Consider the following 26,049-nt stretch of genomic DNA (forward strand, 5'->3'; position numbering starts at 1 on the left):
TGGGAAGTGCCATGCAAGCTTAATAATCGACCTTCCCTTTTTTTGTGATGACTGAAAGTTTGGGCTCAAGAACTTGAGGAAGAGTTAGTAGCCTACTTCAAAAAGGAAATCTTTTCCTTGTTTGCACACAAAGCTCTGTTAGGAACTTCTGACAACCAAAGCGAAATTTTCCTTCCCCTTCTCCTATTGGTTCTTTCAGCAGTAAGGACTCACATCTTCCTCCTAGGTGCAGATCTTTTATGTCAAAATTAGAAGAATTTCTTCGATCAATTTCTGAAAGTTTATGCGATTCCAAGATTTCCATCAATTTTATCTGTGTTTGCTTCACTTTCGAAGAACCATACAAGTGCTTCCATTGTTCCAAAATTCTTCCTATTACTCCTCCTCGAGACAACCACCGAGTCTGAGATAGCTTCAGTGTCTTATGCTTGGGGCTGTCAACAGTCTTGAATTAATTTGAATGAACTTTGCTGTTTACTACTGCGTACAAAATATCATCATACAGTCTTCAAAAATGCCTCAATATATGAGGGTAAATGAGCACAAGTATAGCTTGAGCACAAAGCAAAGGAATGGCAAACACAGCCAGTCACAATTGTGCCTACCTTACTTGCTGTACCATAGGTCGGGTGATATTAAAAAGAACCTCTCAGTGCTTACTATTTACAAGTTACCCCTATAATGTACTGGATCGGAGAGCCGGTCATCTGAGCCTGCTCCCACTCTTTATAGTCATTCGAGGGGGCCGGGAAATGTGCTCCAGCTGTGTCCATTTATGTATTAGAATGCCTTATCCAACAAGGCTCAAATTTCACATACTTACAGATTACTGATGACGTTGCTTAGGAAAAATGAGATCCACCCTCACAGGTGCTCAGTTAATTAATATTCAATGATGCGTAATTGCAACTTTCCCACCAACTAGACATGTCCCGATCATGCATAAGCGCCGTCCAGATGAGACTGGGGTATGTTCGTCCGGCGCCATGGGCGACCAGGAAGACGACATGTGGATTTTGCCGCCCAGGGACCCAGCAAGGTGGTGAAAGGTATAACTTTTCACAACATCTTCCCATCTACAAAGTGGAGGGCTCACATGATAGGCACTGATTCTACACTCTCAACTACCAACTCGCAAAGATGAAAAGAAAAAAAAAAGGGGGGTTAGGTTTCACGCTTGGCCCAACTCCAATCGGGCCCTGTTGAAGCTGGGTCAAATGTGACAACAAACAGCAATAAAAAAAAAGTTTGAGTGGCCACTCTTAATTTACACAATGACAAACATTAACCATTAACTCAATTGCCTCAATCCTGTCAGACGTTCTTCAATATAATAAAGCATACCTTACCTTACTAAAATACTCAACACAGGCATGGTCATCATTTCAGTTGCAAAAAAAAAGGGAACAAATATAATCATTAGTGATGAGTTTACATCATCCATGAACACTGTGCATTCTTCACCGTAGCCCTGCACTCGGAGTACCGATTCATCAGGAACTCGCGAAGTACTCACTACTGTCCTTGAAGGCTCCCTTACAACTCACACTTGTGTATAGTTCACCTTACTCGCAATTTTTTTCTGTCCTACACTGTCCCTTCCCGCAGCCACTGAGCCATTCTTTCTCGCTGTGCAAGGGCTGCTTTTCTGTGTGGCCTGGCTTGCTCAGTACCTTCCCCTTCACTTCCCCACGCTTGCTCTTTGGCAAGCTCACTACTGTCATCACTTACGACATTGAACACATTCCTATCGAGCCCTTCTGGCTCTCTACTATCACGCACACTTAAATCGATCGGGTCATCGTCTTCTTCTTCGGACACTTCTAAGAGAACAATGTGATTAATTGCGCGCAGGTGTGCCTCTCCTTCGTAAAGGACCTTGGCTGATTGCGCCACACCCTGTGGGTCAGTATACACTGTAAGGACCCTCCCAAGTGGCCAATCTCTGCGTTTTCTGGATTCGATCCTGATCAGGATGATATCGCCTGCTTAAAGAGGTGTAACTGTTGCTTCCCTTGAATCATGGCGCTCTTGTAGCCCCCGTAAGTAGCCATCTCTCCAATAATCCTTGAATTTGCTGAGGGCAGCTGTCACACAAAAATAACGATGACGAAGTTGCTTCATTGTTAGGGTGTCCTACATTCCTTCGTGGGGCGTAACGGGTGGCAGAAGTTGAATCAAATCCCCTCGTATAAGGCGAGAAGGAGCAATGACTGCATTAATCATGTCATGTATATTACCTGTTATTATTTCATATTTTTATATATATCTCCATACGTATTATTGTCCGGCCTTTCCGGCGATGTGTGTTAACCACTTTTGTACGTTTATTGTAACGCAAACTATTCTTATTTATGTGTCATCTAACAAACACAAATTCTTGCCCAAATGCGTGACATGGGATCTGCAGGTCGGTGACCACCTTTCCGTCTGCATTCCTCAATGTATACCTGGCTTCCAAAAAATAAATCAGTCATGCCCAGACCAGACCTGTCGTCTTGAATCTCACACGGGAAACCCGTAAGTTCAACGCCTACAGAATATGCGAAATGAGTTTTCCTTTCCAGATTGGTGTTCCCCACCTTCTGAGGAGTGGAGTGGCAGGATCTCAGGCATCGAGGAACACCGTCAGGATTCGCTGTATTCTCCTGAGTGCAATTTGGAATGCCTTCCACCTACAGTGAGCAGCAGAATGACTGGTTTCGGGACTCTGCAGAGGAATCAGCTGTTTTCCACATTAAAGCAGAGGCTCCTTAGGATCTTGGCAGGCTGAAGGAGCTGAGATTGGGGAAGGACCCATCTCTGGTAAAAATAAACTCCCATTTCGATGACGCTCTGTTGGCGAGGATGCCCCCAGAGGTGGGATCACTTCTGATTGGCAAAGGCCACAAATATATATATATATATATATATATATATATATATATATATATATATATATATATATATATATATATATATATATATATATATATATATATGTGTATATATGTGTGTGTGTGTGTGTGTGTGTGTGTGTGTGTGTGTGTGTGTGTGTTGTGTAGTTATTATGACTACCTACAATGCCATCTTAACTTCTTGATTTCTTTATACGTTTTGGATAGCATACGTTTGTCACTACAAAGCCTAAGGTCTAAATGAAGAAACAGATGAAGATTTTTTTTATGCCTGTTGCAGGATTCGAACACGCCGGCATCAGAATTTCTTAATTTTGGTTCTTCATTTGGATCTTAGGCTTTCTGGTTACAAATGTATCCAAATAGTTAGGAAATCGAGAAGTTAAGAGAGCATTTTGGTAATTACACCAGGGACACATTTCCAGTTGTGGTGTAGAATAGATAGGGAAATTAGACAGAAGAGAGAGAGAGAGAGAGAGAGAGAGAGAGAGAGAGAGAGAGAGAGAGAGATTGAAAGTTAGGAGAGAGAAGTAAGAATAAAAAGACAGGCAAAGAACACAGTGATAACGCCCAAAAGCTGTTGTTGTTATCGTGATTCCAATACGCTGATCGAGGCAGGATGTTTGCATGAACCGTAAGCAGTATATCGTGTTGAAGCCATAAAATCAGTCGTAAAAGTGAGAAATAATGGCCTCGCGATTAAGCTAACCAATTCATGAGTCAGCACAGCCTAAATGCTTACAGCAGCTGGTTCTATAACCCTGCCTTCTCAGGAGGCATTTTCATGGAAATTCCAGGAAACTGGGGGTTGGACAAAGTGTAGTACTTCTACAACCTCCAATCAAACATACTAGGGAGGGGTCTTTCACACACCCTCTTAAGATCACCTCCAATCAAGTCCTCTAAGGAGAGATTTGAATCACACCCACTACAGTCCTTCCAATCAGCTACTTGAAGGGGGAGGCCTTGCTGATAAATCCTTCCAATAAGGCTAGAAGGAGGTGGAGATTGCAGATAACAAGAATTCTAGGGGTTCAACAGGCTGGAGAACGCCAGGGAGAGATCAGATCAGAACTGTGTCCTTCAAGGGAGAGTACGTCTCCCCTCGCTTCCGTGCTCCCCCTATAGACTCAGTCAAGTTAATAGCAGAAGAGTGATTTCGTTTTCTATCACTGTAACTTGTTAATTTTGTACTGATCCTTATAATACTAAGTACTAATTAAAGTGAAGAAATTACCGATCTCGTCTCTATACGCCTTTCTGAGAGATATTAATACTTAATTTAATTAAAATAAAGAAGATAGCACATCAGTGAAGCGATGCTGAGGGACACATTTAGAAGAAACCAAGGTAAGAAGTGAGAGACTAAAAATCATACAACAGAACAGAAAGAGGAGAAGAAGATTCCCCTTTATAACATTCCTAAAACGGTAATTTCAAGAACATATGGTGTTTAACTAACTGAAATATCAACTTTAATTCGGAGGATTTCTGGCAGCCGTAGAATATGAACTGTCCCATCTGCCTATGTCTATCACTAATTAATAACAGACAACTGCTAAGCCTTCGTAAAAGGGAAAAGGGCAAGGTCAGGGTAATAATGATCCCGAATTAATTATATATTCAATAATTATCATAGAAAATGTCGTGATTAAATTATTAAAAGTTGGTATCATGTAATACTTTTCACTTTTGTGAGAAAAGATATTTTACAGTGATGTGAACCAGATACGATTCAGTTAATAATTCATCTTTCAACAGTGACTTAGTTTACACACACACACACACACACACAATTTATCTACTTGAACGTACAGAGAGATCAGGACGATACGATTCACAGTTGAAAATCACATTCATCTTTCAAAACGGACTGGTAAGATTTAGAGATGTAGTCTACAATCAGCTTCAAAATAAATGAGCGTAATTTTATTTTCTATGGTAAATGTAATGTAGGTAGACAGTACGTAAAATTAGCGTAGACGAACTAACTATTTTCTTTATTTCTGTAGTTTGATTTCACAATGAAAAGATTCATTTAACTAGAAACTTCGGAAATTAAAAAAAACTGCAACGAATTAAAATGAAGTAAAAATACAAGATGGCACACTAACTTACTTGGGAATGTAATCTAGTTTACATTTTTCTATGAGAACGTGCTTTCGACAGTCGTGTAACACAACAAGGTCTCTACTCTTTGCACCAAAACAATGGCCAAGGCAACGGAGGCAATGCGGCAAACTGTCGCTTCAATGCTTCGAGGCATTGAACGGTAAGCTCTGAATTTCTTTTTCACGGTATTATGAGGTCCTTAGGTGGAAGTAGAAGCCACTAATAATTTTTTAGAGCAAGTGGAAATGATGGAAAAGTGATTTTCATTGCATCATATCCGTCCAGACCAAGCTGTGGGCTCTCCGACCATACCGGTAACCAGCTTAGGCATTGCCAAATGTTAGGTAGGCGTAACTTATGTCAGGTTGTCCCACATGAAGGTCCATACAGTTGCAGTTACACTACACAAGAACACTGCAGTCTAGATTAAGAAGGACTGCAGGGTAATTTCCTGAAATAGGCGTGGCTAAACCCAAGGCTACGTGGTTCATGTTCGTTTCCTGTCCGAACATCTCTACTCGCTTATTTATTGTATCTTTCGAATCTTCGTAAAAAATGAAACGTTCTACTATATACTTAGGTCTTATTCTTGCACGCTAATATTTATCACAATAAATAGTATAATATAGGGTGTAAATAGGCTAGCTGGGTAGTTTACATATCCTAGGGACGCCCCCGTAGCTCATTAACAATGACTCCAAATGAAAAATTGCATAGAATAAAAACTATTCAGCGGGCCCGATTCTACCCGAAAAGTAACTTACTTGACCAGTTTGCATGATTTTCCCGAACGACAATTTTCTCAACGGAGTGTAACTTTTTCTAAGAACCAAGTTGACATGAACGGTGTCACGGAGCAGCGCTCTCCCATAGTTAGTCAGATGGCCGAAGTGCGGCGCTTCTCTCAACCCATAGTTCCTAAGGCTGCCGCTGCACGGCGCCCCGGCCGTACCGCGGGAAATTTAATTCCGTCCAATCGTATCTCAGGCTGACCCAGGTCATGCCCTAGGGCTTACAGATTAAATATTTCGAACCAATCATAATGCGTTCTATCGATATGATTCATAGGCCTTGGCCAACACAAGAACCATGCTTGCTTTCTTTCTCCGAACCGCCGCGATGGAAAGTCACGATTCTATTTTGTTCCCAGAAGCAATACCCAGAAGGTGTTCCATGTCCATTTCAGGCCTTTTTGGATTTAGTTAAGCGGAGCCGATACTGTTATCTACGTAACCTATGTGGTTGGACAGCAGCAACTTTGAATAAGGTAAGCACAGCATTGACCCGCCTTTTTACATTTGTTTTGCTGCTAGGTTAGGTAGGGTTTTGGAACTGACCCTAGTGTGCAGTTGTTTTTGTAACCTGTGGCTACAGTGAATACAGATATTACCGCTTTTCCAGAGCATACGTGCCTGCCAAGAATCATTAAAAATGCGGATAAGGCGCACAGCGCCGTTCTGCCACCCCGATCTGAGACCAGATATGTTAAAAAAATCACTGTTACAAAATTTACGCCTGTTGTAATGTAGGTAGGGAGGTAGGGAATAGCCTAACCGAGGTTTCTTATGTAGGCTACAGGTAGCCTAGGCTAGTGTTTTCCGTCCGCCCTGATGTAGGTAGGGTCAGCCTCACACATGCAGTGTAGCGGGTCAGCCTCATGTACGTAGATTAGCGGGTCAGCATCACGTATGTACTTTGGCGGGTCAGCCTTACGGTAGTAGCCTAGCGGGACAACCTTTTGTATGCAGACTAGCGGGTCAGAAAATAGCGAACACTGTATGTTTCGGCAAGCAGGAAACCCGACTTTCGCTTCTGTAGTTTAGCGGGTTAGTCTTATGTTTGTAGCCTAGCGGGACAACCTTTTGTATGCAGACTAGCCGGTGAACCTTATGTTTGTTGCATAGCTGGACAAACGTTTGTATGCAGACTAGTGGGTCAACCTTATGTTTGTTGAATAGCGGGACAAACATTTGTATGCAGACTAGTGGGTCAACCTTATGTTTGTTGCATAGCTGGACAAACGTTTGTATGCAGACTAGTGGGTCAACCTTATGTTTGTTGCATAGCTGGACAAACATTTGTATGCAGACTAGTGGGTCAACCTTATGTTTGTTGAATAGCGGGACAAACATTTGTATGCTGACTAGTGGGTCAACCTTATGTTTGTTGAATAGCGGACAAACATTTGTATGCAGACTAGTGGGTCAACCTTATGTTTGTCGAATAGCGGGACAAACGTTTGTATGCAGACTAGTGGGTCAACCTTATGTTTGTCGAATAGCGGGACAAACGTTTGTATGCAGACTAGTGGGTCAACCTTATGTTTGTTGAATAGCGGGACAAACATTTGTATGCAGACTAGCTGGTCAACCTTATGTTTGTTGAATAGCAGGACAAACATTTGTATGCAGACTAGTGGGTAACCTTATGTTTGTTGAATAGCGGGACAAACATTTGTATGCAGACTAGTGGGTAACCTTATGTTTGTTGAATAGCGGGACAAACATTTGTATGCAGACTAGTGGGTCAACCTTATGTTTGTTGAATAGCGGGACAAACATTTGTATGCAGACTAGTGGGTAACCTTATGTTTGTTGAATAGCGGGACAAACATTTGTATGCAAACTAGTGGGTCAACCTTATGTTTGTTGAATAGCGGGACAAACATTTGTATGCAGACTAGCTGGTCAACCTTATGTTTGTTGAATAGCGGGACAAACATTTGTATGCAGACTAGCGGGTCAGAAACTACCGAATTTTTTACATAACGGCCACCACAAATCCCAGGTTTTCCTTCTCCCCACCCAAAACCCCGTTTCCCAACACGGTCCCCCTTACCGTTTTTATTAACTTTTCTTTTGCTTTCCCTTTGGGAAACACCACCAAAAACACGCTTTTCATTACCGACATGAAGCAAAACGGGAGCTATTTAAAAAGGGCGCGTTTTCTATAGCGATTTTGGTAAATTTTTAGAAAGAGGAACCGGCCCAAAATGACATGAAAATATGTTTTTCTAGGTGATTTTGATGTGTTTTGCACGAATATCACCTTCATTTTCTTCGAAATTAACGGTTTTAGACTTTACTGAGCACCTACAGTTTCCCGGCCCACTCGACTGCCGACCGAAATCGGGCGGAAGAACACCAAAACCAACATGTCGTCCTGTTTATGTGTGCTGTCAGTAAGGCCGTGGGAATGGCGCCGCGCGCTTTATCCGCATATTTAAAGATTCTTGGCAAGCACGACATTTTCTGGCAAGAGGTAATGTTGCGCTGCGCTAGCCACAGGGGTTACAGTAAGGCCGTGTTCTTCCGCCGATTTTGGTCGGCGGTCGAGTGGGCCCGGAAACTGTAGGTGCTCTGAGTAAAGTCTAAAACCGTTAATTTCGAGGAAAATGAAGGTGATATTCGCAAAACACATCAAAATCACCTAGAAAACATATTTTCATGTCATTTTGGGCTGGTTCCTCTTTCTAAAATAATACCGCGATTTTTTGGTGCCAAAAGTAGGGTCCCGCGGACTTTCAGCGGCTCCGGCTAGCCTAGCCTAATTTTTTCTAGGCTAAGTTTCAGTTTTGCAAAATGCACTTAGGGACGTTTGAAGGGACAGTTGATTCCCAGGGGCTAGTAATAAACACGGTGAAACAGTGCGGAAGAATCACAGTTTCGCTGTGTTTAGGCCTATCCCTCTTGTGGAATTGGAGTTTGGACCAGAAATCAACCTTTACCACCTATGTACCGTATGTTTGGTAGCCTCCTGCCCTACCCTACCGTGGGTAGTGTACATACCCTATGTAGACCAAGGCTTCCCCGGTCCTGGTTGTTTCGGCCGTAAGTCACTTTAGGCCATAACATCCAAAACAATGTAAGACGTTATGTGTATGGTATTTACCATTATTATTTCATGTTTTACGTACATCCCCAAGGGGCTGGTACTAAACATGGTGCCCATTTTGCACGTAAATGTGCTTACGGCCGAAACGACCCAAATGTGGCTTCCCTACCGTAACCAAATTGGGGGCGAGTGTAGAACAATGAGAACAGCTCCCACAGATGAAAACAAACCTAATCTCTCTTCGAATTCCATGTCCTGACCTAATCAGACCTTACCTTCCTAACCTCACTTAGGGCGCTGTGGGACTCCCCTAAGTAACACTAAATATCGTATACAATAGACTAAGCTTCCGTTTGGAGGTAGGCTAGTCCTGTCGGTCTGCTGATTTAAACTAGTCTATTATTTGATCTCAAGTTTCCTTAACATTAATAGTATGAAACTCTACCTCAAATCTATCAAAAATTTACTTTTACCAAGATATGTATGTACCGTTTTTTGTTTATGAATCGGGGCTGGTACTGGACTCTGCTCTAGGGAGTGGTGCTGTTATTAAAGTAAAACCTTACAGTGAAAGAAGTTAATGTCAGAGACATTCAAAGCACACATTAAAACATAGGACAATGATATTTACAAGTCCAAAATTTGATAATGGTTTAAAGTCAAATGGGTAACCTAGTTTTTAGAATGATTGGACCAGGCTCAGACACTTTGAAAACAGTCAGTGTAATGAATACTGTAAGTACCATAGACTGAACTCTTGCTGCATCTGGATTAGGCTTTAAGCCTGCCTTAAGAACTAAAAATTTGTTATTTGTTCCGACACAATATACAAACCGTTGATTCTTTACAATGGGAATTACTTACGGCGAAGCTGGGCACGGCCGTTAAAATCTTGAACAAGGTGGTTTGGCACTAACTACCACCAGGTAGGCAGGAGTACCCGACTGCCCAGGTGTAAACATTCCAGTTTGCTTTCGGCCGTCATGCACTGCAGACATGGTTTCAGATCTCTTCACCTAACTGTCATTAAGCTCTTTATTATCCCAGTGGGATCTTCCTGTATTTTTGTGTATATATTGTGTGTTTGATATTTATTAATACAAACCCACGATTTGTAATAACCTTGCATAATCTATCGTTTCCCTGCGTATGTGTCTCAGTCATTTCCAGTACTCCCTTGGGTGGGCGGGGCTTATCACTTACACTAAACTATCGAAGTGCTACTGCGATTTTTTAAAATCTGTCACGTGAGTTATAAACTATAGCCATGAAATTACTTGGTAAGTATATATGAAACTTAATTTTATTATGAAAATAACATTTTATCTTGTTATACTATCCAGAAATCTTTTATAAAAATCGTAACTCGAATCAGCCTCTCATTTATTTCTGTTGTTAAAAAGCTTTAGTGACTGAATAAGCTTCAGTTTGTATAACAAGGAAAAATACAGATTACCTTTAAAATTTTCAGTATTTAAAGTACAGTACATGGCAAATATGAAAAATGTAATTAAATGCCTGCCAAAGTAAGATAGAAGAGAAGAAAAAGCCTAACCAAAATTGAGAGTCAAAAACAAACTTTATGATTAAAGGAAGAAACTCCTCAGTAAAAGACATAAGATCCATAGCTCTTACAAACATAAACATAACACACAAGTAAAGAGTTCCCTTCCAGGCTACCACTACAACCCAACTTTTACTTTGTCCTGAATAGATTAACCTAACTTACGTAGGCAAGCACTTCATTTGTTGGTACTGGATAGTGCCATGGTTATTTATTGTTATTGTCTTTCAGGGTTTTCTCGGTTTCAGTAACAATTGTTGATAATGTACTGTTGTTTCTGTTTTGTGATATCATATAAGTAAAATTTTTTTTTTACTTCAGCTACAATCCAGAGAACATACACACTCTTGAACAGTATGTGGAACTCCAAGCACGTGATAATGGATATGATCTTGAGGCAAATTTGGCTCTTCTCAAACTTTATCAGTTCAACCCCAGTACTTACCAGTCCAACATTGCGTGTCAAATTCTTATGAAAGCTTTGACCAACCTGCCACACACTGACTTCGTCCTCTGCAAGTGCCTCCTAGGACAAGATCAGGTAAGGTGTCAACTTGAGGTTTGATGTGTTGCAACTTGAGTAAATAATTTTTTTTGTTATCTATAAAACAAAGCAAGGATATTTTAAATTATTAGCTAATTTTTATTGGCTCATATTTTAAGATAGGTCTTTTAAAGAGTTGTTGCTTATTTAAAGAAGGGAATATCATTGCAGGTAAATAGGTATTGATTTGAACTATTGCATATGCTGTACAGTATTATGCTTTAGTTTGTGATATAGTATAGGCAGGTTGGGAAATTATTATATAAAATTGTAATGTGCTGTATGGAATGATTTTTTTTAATCTAATCAACCAGCTTCCAGTGAATAGAGAATATTTGTGGAAAGATACTACAGATAATAGATATACAGTAAACCCCCCCGTATTCAAGGGGGATGCATACCACACACACACGCGCGCGCAAATAGCGAAAATCCGCGAATGCTTAAAACTACTCTAAAAACACTACTATTTTCATAGTTCAAACACAAAAAAAAAACTCTAAAAATGCATATACCTGAGTATTTTAATATTTTTATCACAAAAAGTGCATTGAGTCATGAAAATGATATGAAAATACAGTAATTAGTGAATATTTCACAGCAAAAAATAGCACAAATGGGTGAATTTTCAATGAATAATGTGTATACTGTATTTGTTCCATAGAGAAATCTGCAAATCATGAGAACACGAATAAGGGGGCTTTATTAAGGAGTTAATGGAAAGGTTGAATACAGTATAATGAATGCCTTATTATATGAGTATGTGATAACTCATCCTTAGTCTGCCAGATAACCGAAACTTATGGATCCTTTGTATAAAATGTTCACATATACAGTACATGTATGTATTAATGTATTCCAGTACTACTGTAAATGAGTTTTCAAATCAGAAACATTCCTAGTCTAGGAAGGCCGCATTTGTTTGTACAATCAGCTTTCCCCATTACTGACCCAGTCTTTCCCCCAGGGCTACCTTTGACTACTATAATCAAGATGGGTATCTGGAATTGTGTTGTAAGTTTATGAAGATCATCCATCGGTCATTCTCCATTTTTCAAGATTGGTGACTGATGATCAGTCTTATCCCCATCTCTCTTGGTAGAGTTCATCCTCAAACTTTGTAAAGAAGGAAACAGTGTTTTGAGACAAGTAAGAATTGCTGTTCCATCATCTTAGAACTGGCTCTCTTCGAGATGCAGTGCTTTGAGCATACATCAGTCTTACAAATACTGTACAGTGTTTACTTTGGTGCCCTCCCTGACCATACTTCCCATTGTGCATTTTTTCCTTTCCAGGAATTTATTATTATATAAACAGCTTACAAAGTAATTACATAGCTATAAATTTCAACTCCTCGGCAGCTAGAATTTTGAAATTCATGGTGGTGCTACTTTTGTTTTGCGTAGGCGACTAACCCCGTCCACTTTCGGGGTAAGAGAGGAACCAGCTCAGCAAAGAGCTCAATATGTTTCTGCCGGCTGATGGCTGTGCAACGGTGATTAGCAGCATTAATTTTTTGGAATCCTTTGCTTCTCAATTGGTCATATTTTACAACAATTGGTGAAGTATTCTTTTTATGTTACCGTTTTCGGCATAATTAGACAGCGTCAGGTTCCTTTCAGACTGGGTCCATTCTCCGTGTCTGGCATGGCACTAGGGAATTAGGGGTAGGGGTGATCCTTCTATTTTCCTCTATCTTGTAGCCTTGTTTAAGGTTGTTGAGTTTTGGGGAGCCTGCGGGTGCTTGGTACCTGTTGTACCCTCCAGTCTGTGTTTTCAATGGATGGGTATTAAGTTTTAAATTGGTGGTCAGGTAATATAGTTTTTTATGGTCTTGTTTTGGTTGATGTATGTTCACACCCAGGGCAAGGGCAGTTGTTTTGTTTAGCTTTGTCAAGTCATAGGAGTACTCCCTGACCACAAAGCTCCCATTGAAGAAGGGACAATTCCTGACATTACTGGTCTTGTTCCTACGGGTTGAGATAAGCAACAACCGAGAGGTGGTATCTTCTGCTCTTGCTCTCTCCCCCAGGTAAGGTTACAACAGGCACTACCACAATGCTAGCTTTTTACCTATTTCAAATGCATTTCCATTTATAAATGATTTTTGAGTAGTACATGATGCTTCCCACCTTCTATCAGTGTGGGATTCAGCTATGTAATTACTTGGTAAGTTACATATTTTTTTACAAAAATGTCATTTTTATATAAGGTTTTATATATACTTACTAAGTAATTACATGATCGGAGCCCATCCCTCCTCCCGGCACATGGACATAGAGCGTAAACGAACTGAGCTCTTCAGCTGTGTTGTACCTGTACTTTCCCGAAGTGGGCAGGGCACTTAACTGCACCAAAACAAAAGAGCGCTACCACGAATTTCAATTCTAAAGCTGCCATTAAAGTAGGAACTAATAGCTATGTAATTACTTGTTAGGTATATATAAAATGTTATTTTGTTATAAAAAGTCATGTTTTTTTGCCTGTTTCTTTTCATCAATGAAGAATCTTGGACTCTGCCTCAATTGGTTTTTTCTTAAGTGATGGTAATGATGCTTCCCCTAAGTTCTCAACAACTTTCTTACCTGTCAGTAGAGAAGTGAGGCACAGTCTCCGTAGGAAATGGACAGCAGGTTTGGTGTTGGGATCCTCTGGGATTCCTGCCTTTCTTCTTTTCCCTTCAAAATTGTGCTCATTCAAGCACTTTGAGGGTCTAGGGCCTCTTGCCACTTCTTCAGGTTGGAACTAAGGATACTGGTGTCCGTTCCTCAGTCCTTGTCAGATGTTTACTTCTTAGATTTGCACTTTTATTCTCCCTTTTGCCTGCTGTTTATTTTTTTTGTGGTTCATTCTTGGAATGTTAATTTTTACCTTGGCTCTTATTAGTCCAGCTACCAGTATGGTTCCAGAATATGAGATAATTGGCTTCAGTGATGTAGTTGGGCCAAATTTCCTTTGGTTCCTCTAGTGTCTTTATATTTCTTTCTATAGTGGTGTCAGCCATTTCCTGGTAATTTTTGCTTATTGTTGGTGTGCATGTCTTTGTCCTGTAGTTTCTCTTGTTTCATTACTGTTACGGTGAGAATCACTCCCACCAGGGCCAGCAGCTTGTTGGCAGCCATCAGACCCCTGGCTGCCATGCATTTAGTTGTTCTGATTGACTGACATAGCCCTATTTCTAGGAAATCTGTTTACATTTGATAGGTTGTGAGATTATTATTATTATTATATTATTATTATTATTATGTATAATGATGCCCCCAAATCATTTCTAGGATCTCATAGGCTTGCTCGAAGGATTTAATATTGAGTGAGAATTAGAGAAATGTATAATCAAAGAATTTAGATAGCCTAATGAGAAGAGACAAGGGAACCAGTGAAAAAGTAAAAGGCAGAGAGCAGTGCAGCTGTGGACTAAAGGATGCAGCAAAGGAATGTCAGTACTGTACACTGTACTGTACTGCCGAAGGAACACTCCAATTGGCACTTCCCAAAGGGGTGGTTGAGATATTGAATGGAACACTCCAATTGACACTTCCCAAAGGGGTGGTTGAGATATTGAATGGGACTAAATATGTATTGTGGTTAATTCCTGTTGCCAGTAAGAAAATACTGATTTTGTACATATAACTTACCTGGTAATTATATATAGCTGTAGTCTCTGACGTCACGGCAGAAAATTGGAAAAATCACCGTGGCAGCGCTAATGAATGGTCACGTGATACCCCTTCCCACCGCCTCTACAGGTGAGTGAGAGGAACCATAACCCAAACTCTTCATATGTTTCTGCCGTGTGGTACCGGTAAGCCGGTTCAACTTAGCAGAGAATTATCGCTGATTCTTTCATTGGACATTGTTGGTGATGTACAATTGTTTGATTTGAATCTTTGGCAGACATTGTTTGTACTTAGCTTTTTCATCCCGTCTTCCTTATTTAGCATTATGTCGGACACTGGTCCCTCGGTGTATAGGTTTTGTAGCAAGGGCTGCAAAACTAGATTAGGAAAATTACCATTGACCCTCATTCTGTGTGTTCGGGTGTAGAGGACAGGTTTGTTCGGTATCGTTAACCTGTGAAGAATGTAAGAATTTGTCAGGGGAAGAATGGAAGATTTTAAATGCTTATCTGAGAAGGCTTCAAAAAGAGAGAGCTAGAAAGCTTCAGCTAGACTTCCTCTTTATCCTCCCGTGATAGTCAGGATGTATCTTTTTCGGTTATTAACCCTGATATTCCTTCTAACAAATCTCCTATCCCAGACCCCGTTATTCCCGAACCCGATACCGTGGCCAGTCTTAAGACGCAGATGGATGCAGCGTTTTAGTGTTATGCTTGCTGCCATGGAGGCGGATGAATAAGTCTTTGGTGATGCGCAGTGTCTTGTGATAGTGCAGTGGAGGAGCTGGCTGTTGGGCCCACTCATTCTCCTAGGCCTGGACCTCTGTCAAACTCCCAGCACCAGGGAAGAGGCAAGTCGAAGCCCAAGGGAGGTGAGTGGGACCTGCCCCCGAGCAGTTGGCCCTCAAGCAGTCCTGTTGCCGCTTCCCAGGATGCAGATGTTAGCCATAGAAAAGGCACATCAAGGAGGTGTATGTCTTCGGTATGTCGAGTGAGGATTCGCCTAAGAGAGGTTGGCGCCAGAAAGATGTCTCGAGATCATTCAAGAGGTCTAGGTTGGCATCTCCTTTGGCAGTTCCCAAGAAAAGAGTGGCGCTTCAAGATCAACCTCCTTCGTGTAGTTTTGGGAGGAGCCCAATGTTTTTCGCATTCCGTGGATTCGGGGAGACGAGGCAGGTGTTGGAAGCGCCGAGACGCTTTACGTAAGAAGAGAGTGGTGTCGTCTTAGCCTGTTGTTGCTGCTTCTGGCGTGATTGCTGCATCTAGCGCCACGCGCCATGCGCCCATCCTTCGTTCGCCTGGCTCATCACGCCATACGCCACCCCACGATCCTCCTGGCGCCATGCGCCAAAAATTGTTTCTCCTGGTGACTCTCGTCAAGCTCCAACACCTGTGGTCTTCCGTGCCTCGTTCTGTTCGCATTCTCCTTCTTCCGCCTTGCCTCAAGATTTGTTTTTGGCGGAAATGAATAGGAAGCTTGATAGCATTCTCGGCTTTGTGGAAAAAAAGTGATCCTTCCGTGAACGAACTGCAAGTTGCTTCATTTCTAAGGATGCTCCTTCATCGAATGTGCGGCTTCCTACGACGATCCTGTGCTGCATTCTCCTAGGAAGACGAATCTTCCTCCATCTAGTTCCTTGGCTCTTTCTCCGATTTCTGGTGGTGATGTTGCTTCGAATCGGAGGCGGAGGTACAACCAGAGAAAGAGAAGCCGTTATCGAGCTATAAGCAACTGCTTCAGTATTTTCTGGAGAATTTTCCGTATTCCTTTTCACCAGTATCCCCAGCTTCTCCGAATCTCAATACGCTCGTGATAATAGGACAGACACTTCACTGGCTACCAAATTAGTTCTTTCTATTTCGGCCAAGAAAGGATTGAAGAAAATGGAGGAGTGGCTTGCAGAGAAGAGGGAACAAGGGAAGACTGTGTTTTGTTTTCCCCTTCGAAATTGTCGTCTTGTCGTGGTGGTTGGTACGAGACTGGAGAATCTTTCTCGTTGGGAGTAGCTGCCTCCTCCCAAGGAGATTTCTCTAGTTTAGTAGATTCGCCAGGAGGTCGGCTCTTAATTCAGCCAAAGTATTCTTTTCTACATCGAATTTGATCACCTCTGCAAGAATGCTTTTAAGATTTTGGAAGTTATTAGTTTCCTCGATTGGTCGGTTGGAGCTCTTGGAAGGAAACTAAAAGCTTGCGCCCTTCAGGACGATCAGTTCGCTTCCCTGTCCGACGTGTTAGCTTGCATCGACAGGAGCATTAGAGATGCGGCTATGGAACTCTCTTCCGTGGTTACATTAGGTATTCTCAAGAAACGTGAACTATGGTGTTCTTTCACCACTAAAGGTGTGTCTCGGTCCCAGAAGTCAGCTTTGTTGTTCGCTCCTTTGGATAGGAAACATCTTTTCCGAGGGAAATAGTATCTGAGATCGCTTCAACTCTTCAACAGAGGGCAACTCAAGACTTGCTGGCACAGTCCACCAAGAAGCCTAAACCGTTGCCTTCAACAGTTGCTCGCCGACAACGTCGACGGAGAAATCTCAAGGTCGGCCCTTTCGTGGAAGAGCCCCCTGCTAAATCGTTTCCCAGATCGAGAGGAGAAGTCGCTTTTGTTCCTAAAGCGATCAAACCCTCCGACACGAAGTGAGAGCGCCTCCTTCACTCACCAGTAGGAGCCAGACTGTCAGCTTTCTGGACAGTCTGGGAAGAAAGGGAGCAGAACCTTGGACAGTCTCGGTATTAAAGGAAGGCTATTCAATTCCATTCTTGAAGGACCCTCCTTTGTCCAGGGAACCAGTGGTCGTAATGGTTTATTCTCTAGACTCAGAGAAATGTTGTGCTCTAGAGAAAGAAGTGTCAGCTTTGCTAGAGAAAGAAGCAATAGAGAAAGTTCTCCCCCTTTCTCCCCAGGATTTTACAATCGTCTTTTGTTGTACCAAAGGGCGTCAGGAGGCTGGAGGCCAGTTCTAGATGTGAGTGCTTTGAACCTGTTTGTAAAGAAGACAAAGTTTGTGATGGAAACCACTCAATCAATGCTGTCATCCCTTCTTCCAGGAGATTGGATGGTATCATCGACCTCCAGGATGCGTATTTCCACATCCCAATCCATCCTGCTTCGAGGAAGTTCCTTCGCTTTGTGTTCAAGGGCTAAGTGTTTCAGTTCAGAGCAATGTGCTTCGGCCTCTCGACGGCCCCCAGGTTTTCACCAGAGTTTTGTCATCAGTGGCGTATGGCTACATCTGTTGGGGATCAGAACAGTTTTTATTTAGACGATTGGCTCCTGCGTGCGAAAGACGAAGGAAAGGTGTGTGAAGGATTTGGAAAAGACTCTTCATCTAACCAAGAATTGGGACTTCTGGTAAATTGGCAGAAGTCACATCTGGTGCCATCTCAAGAATTAGTCTATTTGGGAGTTCAGATGAACTCAGTAGTTTTTCAGGCTTCTCTGTCGGTGGAGAGGGTAGAGTCGTGCCTGTTGAAAGTGCGAGATTTTCTGAAGAAGACCCAGTGCTCGGCCAACGAGTGGATGAGCCTTCTGGGGAAGTTGTCTTCAGAGAACCGTTTGTGAGTTTGGGAGACTACATCTAAGGCCCCTTCAGTTCTTTTTAAGAGAAGTCTGGGACAGGAAGAAGAGCCTGGACTCGTTTGTTTTTCAAATCTCAGAGGAGATAAAGGCAGACCTCAGTTGGTGGAACTCTCCAGAGAAACTTCAGGAAGGAATTTCACTGTTCCCAAAGAACCCCAACCTCATCTTGTGTGCAGACGCTTCAGATCTAGGATGGGGAGCCACGTTAGTGTTGGAAACAGCAGGCCGATGGAAGAGAGAACAACTTCGTGGCACATCAATCTGAAGGAATTAAAGGCCATTCATTTAGCCCTTTTAGATTTTGCGAAGGTGGTAAGGAACCAGGCAGTGATTGTCCAATCAGACAATACAACAGCTCGTGATACATAAAAAGCAAGGAGGGACCCACTGCGTTCTCGCTATATACCTGGTAGCGAGAGATCTTCTGTTATGGGCGAAAACGAACCAAACGACGTTGATGACAAGGTTCATTCCAGGAAAGCTCAATGTGAGGGCAGACGAGCTAAGCAGGAGCTTTCAAGTACTCTCAACAGAGTGGATCTTAAATCAAGAAGTTTGCCTCCAACTGTGGAATCTATGGGGTCGTCCTCTCATAGATCTGTTTGCCTGAAGACAACTCAACTGCCTCTTTATTGCTCTCCAGTGCCGGACGAGGGGCAGTCTTCGTGGATGCAATGCTGATGGACTGGTCAGGTCTGGACCTTTACGCCTTTCCTCCGTTCAAGATGTTGAGAGCAGTTCTAACAAAAATCTTGTCCCACAAGGACATGCGCATGACGCTGGTTGCTCCGTTTTGGCCAGCAAGGGAATGGTTCCCGGACTTGATAAGTCTTCTCGTAGACTTCCCGAGGCTTTTACCACCGAGAGTAGATCTACTCAGACAGCCTCACTTCAAGATTTCACGGAGGTCTATCCGCTCTTCAGCTAACTGCGTTCAGACTGTCGAACGTTGCCTCAGAGCTAGAGGTTTTTCAAGGAAGGTCTCTAGAGCCATCGCTAGAGCTCGTGAGACAGTCCTCCACAGCAGTTTATCAAGCTAAGTGGTCAGTCTTCAGAGAGTGGTGTAGGAAGACTGGCACATCATCTTCTAAGACCACTTTAGAAGAGATCGCAGACTTCCTCCTGTATCTGAGTGTGGAGAGGAAGCTGTCTTAAATCCGATCAAGGGCTACAGAGCAATGCTTTTCGACAGTCTTTAGGCATAAGGGCCTGGATATTTCAAATGACAAGGACTTGTCAGATCTTATCAGATCGTTTGAAACATCCAAGAATTCCAGAGAGAGATTGGTTTCCTGGAATTTGGATGTGGTCTTGAAATGGCTTGTGGGCAGTAAGTTTGAGCCATTATCGTCTTGCTCTTTCAGAGACCTTACGAGGAAGACAATCTTCTTGGTAGCTCTGGCTACAGCAAGGAGAGTCAGTGAGTTGCACGCCCTAGATAAGAGAATTGGGTTTTCTAGGGGTAAGGCAGTCTGTTCTTCATTGTTGAGTTTTTGGCAAAGAATGAGACTCCGTCTAAGCCTTGGCCGAGATCCTTTCGATCCCTGGTCTCTGGATTTGGTGGGACCAGATGAAGAAGAAAGACTTTTATGCCCAGTAAGAGCATTAAAAGTATATTTCGAAAGGACTCAAGCAGTGAGAGGTCCTTCTCCTAATCTTTGGTGTTATGTGAGGGATCTGAGTAGGCCTCTTTCGAAGAATGCTCTTTCCTTCTTTTTGAGAGACCTGATTGTAGAAGCTCACAACCAGGTAGAAGACGTGCAGCTTCAAATTTCTAAAGTTAAAGCACATGAGGTGAGAGCGGTTTCAACCTCGTTGGCATATAGAAGGAATCTTTCCTTAGATTCAATTATTCAAGCTACATTTTGGAAATGTAGGTCAGTGTTCGTCGATCTCATTATTTGAGAGAGATTGAGACAATATATGATGGATGCAGTACGTTGGGACCGTTTGTGGTGACTGGCACGGTGTTGGGTAAGGGAATAAAGGAAGTCGATCCTTCCTTGTGATGCTTTCTCTTGCTTAAGGTTAGCGTTGTTGTTTTCTGGGATGTCTGGGGGTACATTGTGACTAGGAGTACCCAACAGTCTTAGATTTTGGGTAATATTTTTAAGGTACAGGTTATTGGTGACACCCCTTGTTCTATGTGTTTTTTCGTGTACTGCGCCCTGGGCAGGGGCATTTATTTGGTTGGTTATCATGCATAGTCCACGGTGAGCCCTCGACTGGCATGTAGCCCTCTAGCACTTAACCCTCAGGTCTATATACCTAGTTATGCAAGTTGAGGATAGCAGATTAAGAGGCAGTATCCATCAAATCAGCTACCTCAACAGGTAAGGAACCATCATTGTGTTTTTTATTTTCACAATTGTCTAGACTTTTTCATATTAGCTGCCATGGCCCACCTCCATCAAGGTGCCAATCAGCTATATATATAATTACCAGGTAAGTTATATGTACAAAAATGTATTTTTATAATAAAATGAGGTTTTGTACATACTTACCTGGTAATTATATAATCAAAGCCCACCCTCCTCCCCTCTCATGGGCAGGTATGGCATAAACATATGAAGAGTTTGGGTTATGGTTCCTCTCACTCACCTGTAGAGGGGTGGGAAGGGGTATCACGTGACCATTCATTAGCGCTGCAGCGATTTTCAATTTTCTGCCGTGACGCAGAGACTACAGCTATATATATAATTACCAGGTAAGTATGTACAAAACCTCATTTTATTATAAAATACATTTTGAAAGAACTCCTCAAGAAATCTTTTTAAGTTACTTAGTGTGATAATAAATCATAAATAGTAATGAGAGGTTTGGATGTTTTGAACATGAATTGATAAGTATCTTGTATATTAAAGAGTATTCTATTTCACCATCATATGTTTAATTTTTGTCATTGTTTATTGGGTTATTTTCTAGAGAATGAGCCATGGTGATTCAGTTTTGTAAGTTTTGGTTTGACTATTATTAAATTATTATGATTAAGAAAAGGTGCAAAATTTTGCTTGGCATCACTAAAAGTGTGATATTTCTTACAGATGGAAGACGATAATATTAAGCAGATCATGTACCTTCATGATCTTTTGGAGATGTGTCAGTTTCAAAGGTTCTGGAGAGAAAAGGCACGATTTTCTACCCTTGTAAGTATGGAAAATGAATGTTACAGTAAGTACAGTATATTCGTTATTAGGTACTGTAGTTACCAGTACATACAAAGATTTAGAAGCTGACCTGTGAGTGATGTAGGGTGTTTAAAGTTTCAAGTATTTGCTTGCATTTATAAGAGTGTACAAGCCAGTAATTTATATATTCTTATTGGTTGACTTCATGGTGAGACCAAATCCTGTATCAAAATTTAGTCAATACTGGATGTAGTGTTGAAATGGCTGACAGGACCTGCTTTTGAACCCTTTCGTTCCTCTTCTTGGAGAAACCTTACTTGGAAGACACTCTTCCTCATGGCCTTGGCTACTGCTAACATATTAGTGAGTTCCAAGCCATCAATAAAAGTTAGGTTTTTTCACAAGGAGATGCATTTTGCTACTTTACCCTTGGATTTTTAGCCAAGAATGAGGACCCTTCCAAGCCCTGGCCCTGTTCTTTCTCCATCAAGACCTTAACAGATACCTTGGCTCAAGCCCTTTGTTGGCTTGAGCTTCAGACTTTCATTCGATGGGCTGGAGTTCAATTCCTTGAGGCTGATGAAGAGTTAGAGGAATTTATTTCTGGTGATAGAAATTCATTTCTCGCTATAATGTGGTTCGATTCCACAATAAGTTGTAGGTCCCGTTGAAGTAACTAATTGGTTCTTAGCCACGAAAATAAGTCTAATCCTTCGGGCCAGCCCTAGGAGAGCTGTTAATCAGCTCAGTGGTCTGGTAAAACTAAGATATACTTAACTTTTTTCTGAGGAAGAAGAGAGAGTTCTTTGTCCTGCTAGGGCTTTTAAGGTATTACCTGAGCAGGACCGAGAAGATCAGAGGACCATCCAATAACCTCTGTGGTCTGTCAAGAACCCTTCTCGCCCTCTGACTAAGAACGCATTGTCCTTCTTCATCAAAGATTTAATTTCTGAGGCGCACTCTCAGATCAGGAGGACATTTTGCCTACTTTAAAAGTGAAAGCTCATGACATGAGGATAGTCTCTACCTTATTAGCTTTCAGGCACCTATGTCCCTCACTTCCATTTTGCAGTCAGCCTACTGGAAGTGCGAACCGATCTTTGCGTCCCACTATTTGAAAGAAGTTTAAACAATGTTTGAAAATTGCAGTACCTTGGGGCCATTATGAGTGGCTGGCATGGTATTTGGGGAGGAAGCATAGGAATCTCCCTTTTTCTCCTACTATCTCTTCGCCTTGAAGTAGGGTGTCGAATTTTTGGGAGCCAGGGGGGTACAGTGTACCTGGAGTACCCACCAGTCTCAGTGGATGGGTTGTGGTGTTTTCAGTGTATGTGAAAGCGTTGTCAGGTTGTTTTATTCTGGTACTGTGCCCAGGACAAGGGCACCTTTTAGCCATTGGACATATCCTTTGCTGCAAAGCACCCACCTAAGTAGAGGTGCTCCACGGCTATACCGCCATGCCACTACAGGTTACGATGAGCACCATCCAGAGTCGGTATTTACCTGCAGTAGCTCTCTTACTACATAAGGCAACGACAAGCATTGTTTCAGTGCTAGCAACTTTTCTATTTCAAAGTCATTACCATAACTTAATGTTTTGGAGCAGAATATGTCCATGTGTCCCACCCCCTTTCAATGTGGGATTCAGCTATTTAATTACTTCATAAGTTACTTAGTTTCATATATACTTATCAAGTAATTATATAATTGGAGCCCTCCCCTCTCCCCTCTCATGGACATAAGGGCACAAACAAAATGAGGTTTTCTGCTAAGTCATTTCCAGTACTCCCTTTGGTGGACGGGCTTGTTACCTACACTAACTATTGAAGTGCTACCATGATTTTTTAAGTAAAGGCAGCTGTGCAAGTTAGAAACTATAGCTAAGTAATTACTTGGTAAGTACATATGAAACTTAACATTATTATGAAAATAATATCTTCCATCTCTGTTAAACAGGTTTGTCCTCCCAACTGTTGAAGATGGAAATTGTACATTCCCTGTTGGACCCCAGCCGAGAGAGCGACTTTGTGCTTCCACTTCCTTCCAAATGTTTCTTTATCACTCCTCCAGGGATGTACCTCTTTCTTTGTCCGTGACATTCCTGTTGACCAGTTCAAAGCTCAGTGCTCTGGATTGGCAACTGTCTCAGGTATTCACACTGGTTGTCACCTTGAGCCCATTTGCAGGTATACACTTGCTCTGGCACTTGGTTGATTGGTAGCTGGAATTCTCAGAAGGGCAGTGCTCCAGAACAGAGTGCCTACTCAATTTTTGCCACAATCTGGGGAATGCAATAAACTAGAAATTGGATCTCATTCCCAAACATCAGGCATAGTGTTTTAGTATGCATATAAACATAGCAGCATTAGTCTTTCCTTCTGTAGACAATGCAAACATCATTGCTAGCCCTGTAAGCATTCCAAAAGTGTCTGATGGGTCACTCAGCAGTTTTCTTGAGCAACCAAGGCCGGGTAATATGGGAGTAGTGGACTCTCCACCTTTGAGTGACAAAAAGGCTGTTTGGGATTTGGGGGAACACTGATGATCAACCCGTTTGTCACATGGCTAAACAGGGAGCCCTTGGTGTTTTGCTCCCCCATGCCAGATCCCTGGAGAGCAATGGAAGATGCCTTTTAAACCCCGTGGGACAATCTGTATTTGTATGCCTTTCCACCTTGCAGTGTGATGGGTTTCCAGATCGTCTGGCTATCTTGGTTGAGAAGGTTCCTTTGTGCATCTATGAGAGTGGAGCTACTCCCAAGAGATGGGCACCGTCTTCTCCAATTGTCATAGTAGAAGGGGTCTGTTTCTCTGGTGAGAGCTTCTGTTGAGCAGATGGCAGTCTTCCTGATTTACCTTCGTAAGGAAAAGCAACCTTTAAGTGTCTGCAGTAAAAGGCTATTGCTTAACCTTTAGTCACCCCTTCAGACTGGAGTTTTATCCATGCTCATAAGAAGGTTTGAGTTTTCTTGTCCTTGGAAGCTTCAACCTCTAGAGTGGGATGTGACCCATTTTCTGCAGCATAAGTAGGGTGGTGTATGAACCCTTTGGGGAAGCCTTGGACTGGACTGGGATCTCTCACATACAAGACTGCCTTTCTACTAGCCTTAGCATTGATGAAGGGTATTGGTAAGTTACACTGCTTATCTTATAAGCACATGCTATATTGGGTGTGTATGCTGTTTGGCTGCATAATTGAGCACCCGTTCTTGGGGTTTCAGGTGATAGGATGTTACTCATTCCACTCTGGGTAGGTAAAGCTCGTAATACAAACCCAACATTCTTATTGGCCAAATAGCTATACAGTAATCCGACTTGTGTTACCCCATATAGGGTCACATTCAGTTCCTTGGGAGTATTCTTTTTGAGAGAGGTTTGAAACTCTCACTTGGGTTTGGGCCCCTGTCATTCAGTCATCTCTATGCCAGACCAAATAGGAGGTTACCAGAATCATTGCACCCCTGCTTGTGATTGTGACCAGAATTGTGACAATTTCAGGCAGAGATTCAACATGCCAGCTGAGAAACAACCTCCCCAAGGAGAGTCTTACATAAAAGGTAATTCCTTGTATTCTTGTAGGAATAAATAAAATTTAAATAATTCTCCCAGGTGTTAAAACCAGGAAACAAGAGCCTTGTATATCCCACCTGAGCCACCTTCTTAGTACTTGATGCCGAAGGAAAAAGTGCTTGGTGATGGCTACTGAGAGAGGCAGTTCCCCCATACACCCTCCTACAACCCATTAACTACCCTGTTATCAAGTTTCAACAACCAGTTTCTGCTCGTGCTGAGGGAGCCTCCTATATAAAAGGCTCAGGTTTGTATACCTAGGAAAAATACAGTTACTTTAAAAATTTGTTATATTTTCACAAATCTTGGACTCTAGGTCCCAGTGTTGTTGGATTAGTGAAGTTCTACTGTACTTGTGTACAGCAATTGAGTAATTGAAATAGAGTTATTTTCTAAGGAAGTCACTGTAATTCTAGAATACTTTATTAGTAAACAATGACTATATTAATTCTTTATGTATTTTTTTTTCAGATTAATGGGATTAAGGACTTCAATGACAGCATCCGGAAATATGTTTGTCATGTTATATCCATCACCTACCAAAATATTGAGAAGCATGTTCTTCAGCAGCTCCTTGGCAATATTGATGGTATGAGAAGTACTAGCTTGTTTACAGGTTTTTTGCTGTTGTGTATTATGAAATTATATAAATTATATGAAAGATTACCGCACTGTTCTTTCTTCTGCCGTGTTTTGAGTGAGGGATAGATTAATGGTGACATACAGAAATAACAATTTTTTTATCACTTATTGCCATGAATTATTTTCCAAGGCAATTTGGTGTGCTTCAGTATATTTCTTGGATTAGTCACAGTTTTGGCTATTGTAGTTTGTGTGGTTTCATCTCCCCAATTTAATATTTGTCTTGTATTGTGTCATTATCTGACATTAATAAGCTAAGTTGGGCTTTACAAGCTAAAGATATCTTGTTTTGATATAATGGAGTTATTGCTCTGTTCTGGAGGAAATGTTAATTTATTTCTCTTTCATCAACAGAGGCATCTCTACAAGCCTGGATGAGTAAGTATGGATGGAAAGAAATTGAGGAGGGACTAGTATCTATTGCAAGCCAAGAGGATACAGTGAAGACAAAGAACATCACTGAGAAGATTGACTTTGATAGTGTAGCTGGTATCATGGCTGCATGCCGTTAATGGTAATACAGTCTTTACTGTCTTTTTGCATAAACTTTGTGTGTTACAA

General features: G+C 41.8%; 1 protein-coding gene across 1 annotated transcript; it reads left to right on the top strand.

Annotated features, from left to right (window-relative positions):
* The first annotated feature begins 5,019 nt into the window (after positions 1-5,019).
* On the top strand, positions 5,020-26,049 carry eIF3k (eukaryotic translation initiation factor 3 subunit k). Its single transcript, XM_067120181.1, has 5 exons — positions 5,020-5,169; positions 10,729-10,948; positions 21,193-21,294; positions 25,318-25,435; positions 25,843-26,049. Exons 1-5 carry the CDS (start codon positions 5,108-5,110, stop codon positions 25,998-26,000), a joined length of 660 nt encoding a protein of 219 aa, XP_066976282.1. The 5' UTR covers positions 5,020-5,107; the 3' UTR covers positions 26,001-26,049.

The sequence above is a fragment of the Macrobrachium rosenbergii genome, chromosome 18 (genome assembly GCF_040412425.1).
Source record: "Macrobrachium rosenbergii isolate ZJJX-2024 chromosome 18, ASM4041242v1, whole genome shotgun sequence".
In the NCBI taxonomy this organism is placed as follows: Eukaryota; Metazoa; Arthropoda; class Malacostraca; order Decapoda; family Palaemonidae; genus Macrobrachium; species Macrobrachium rosenbergii.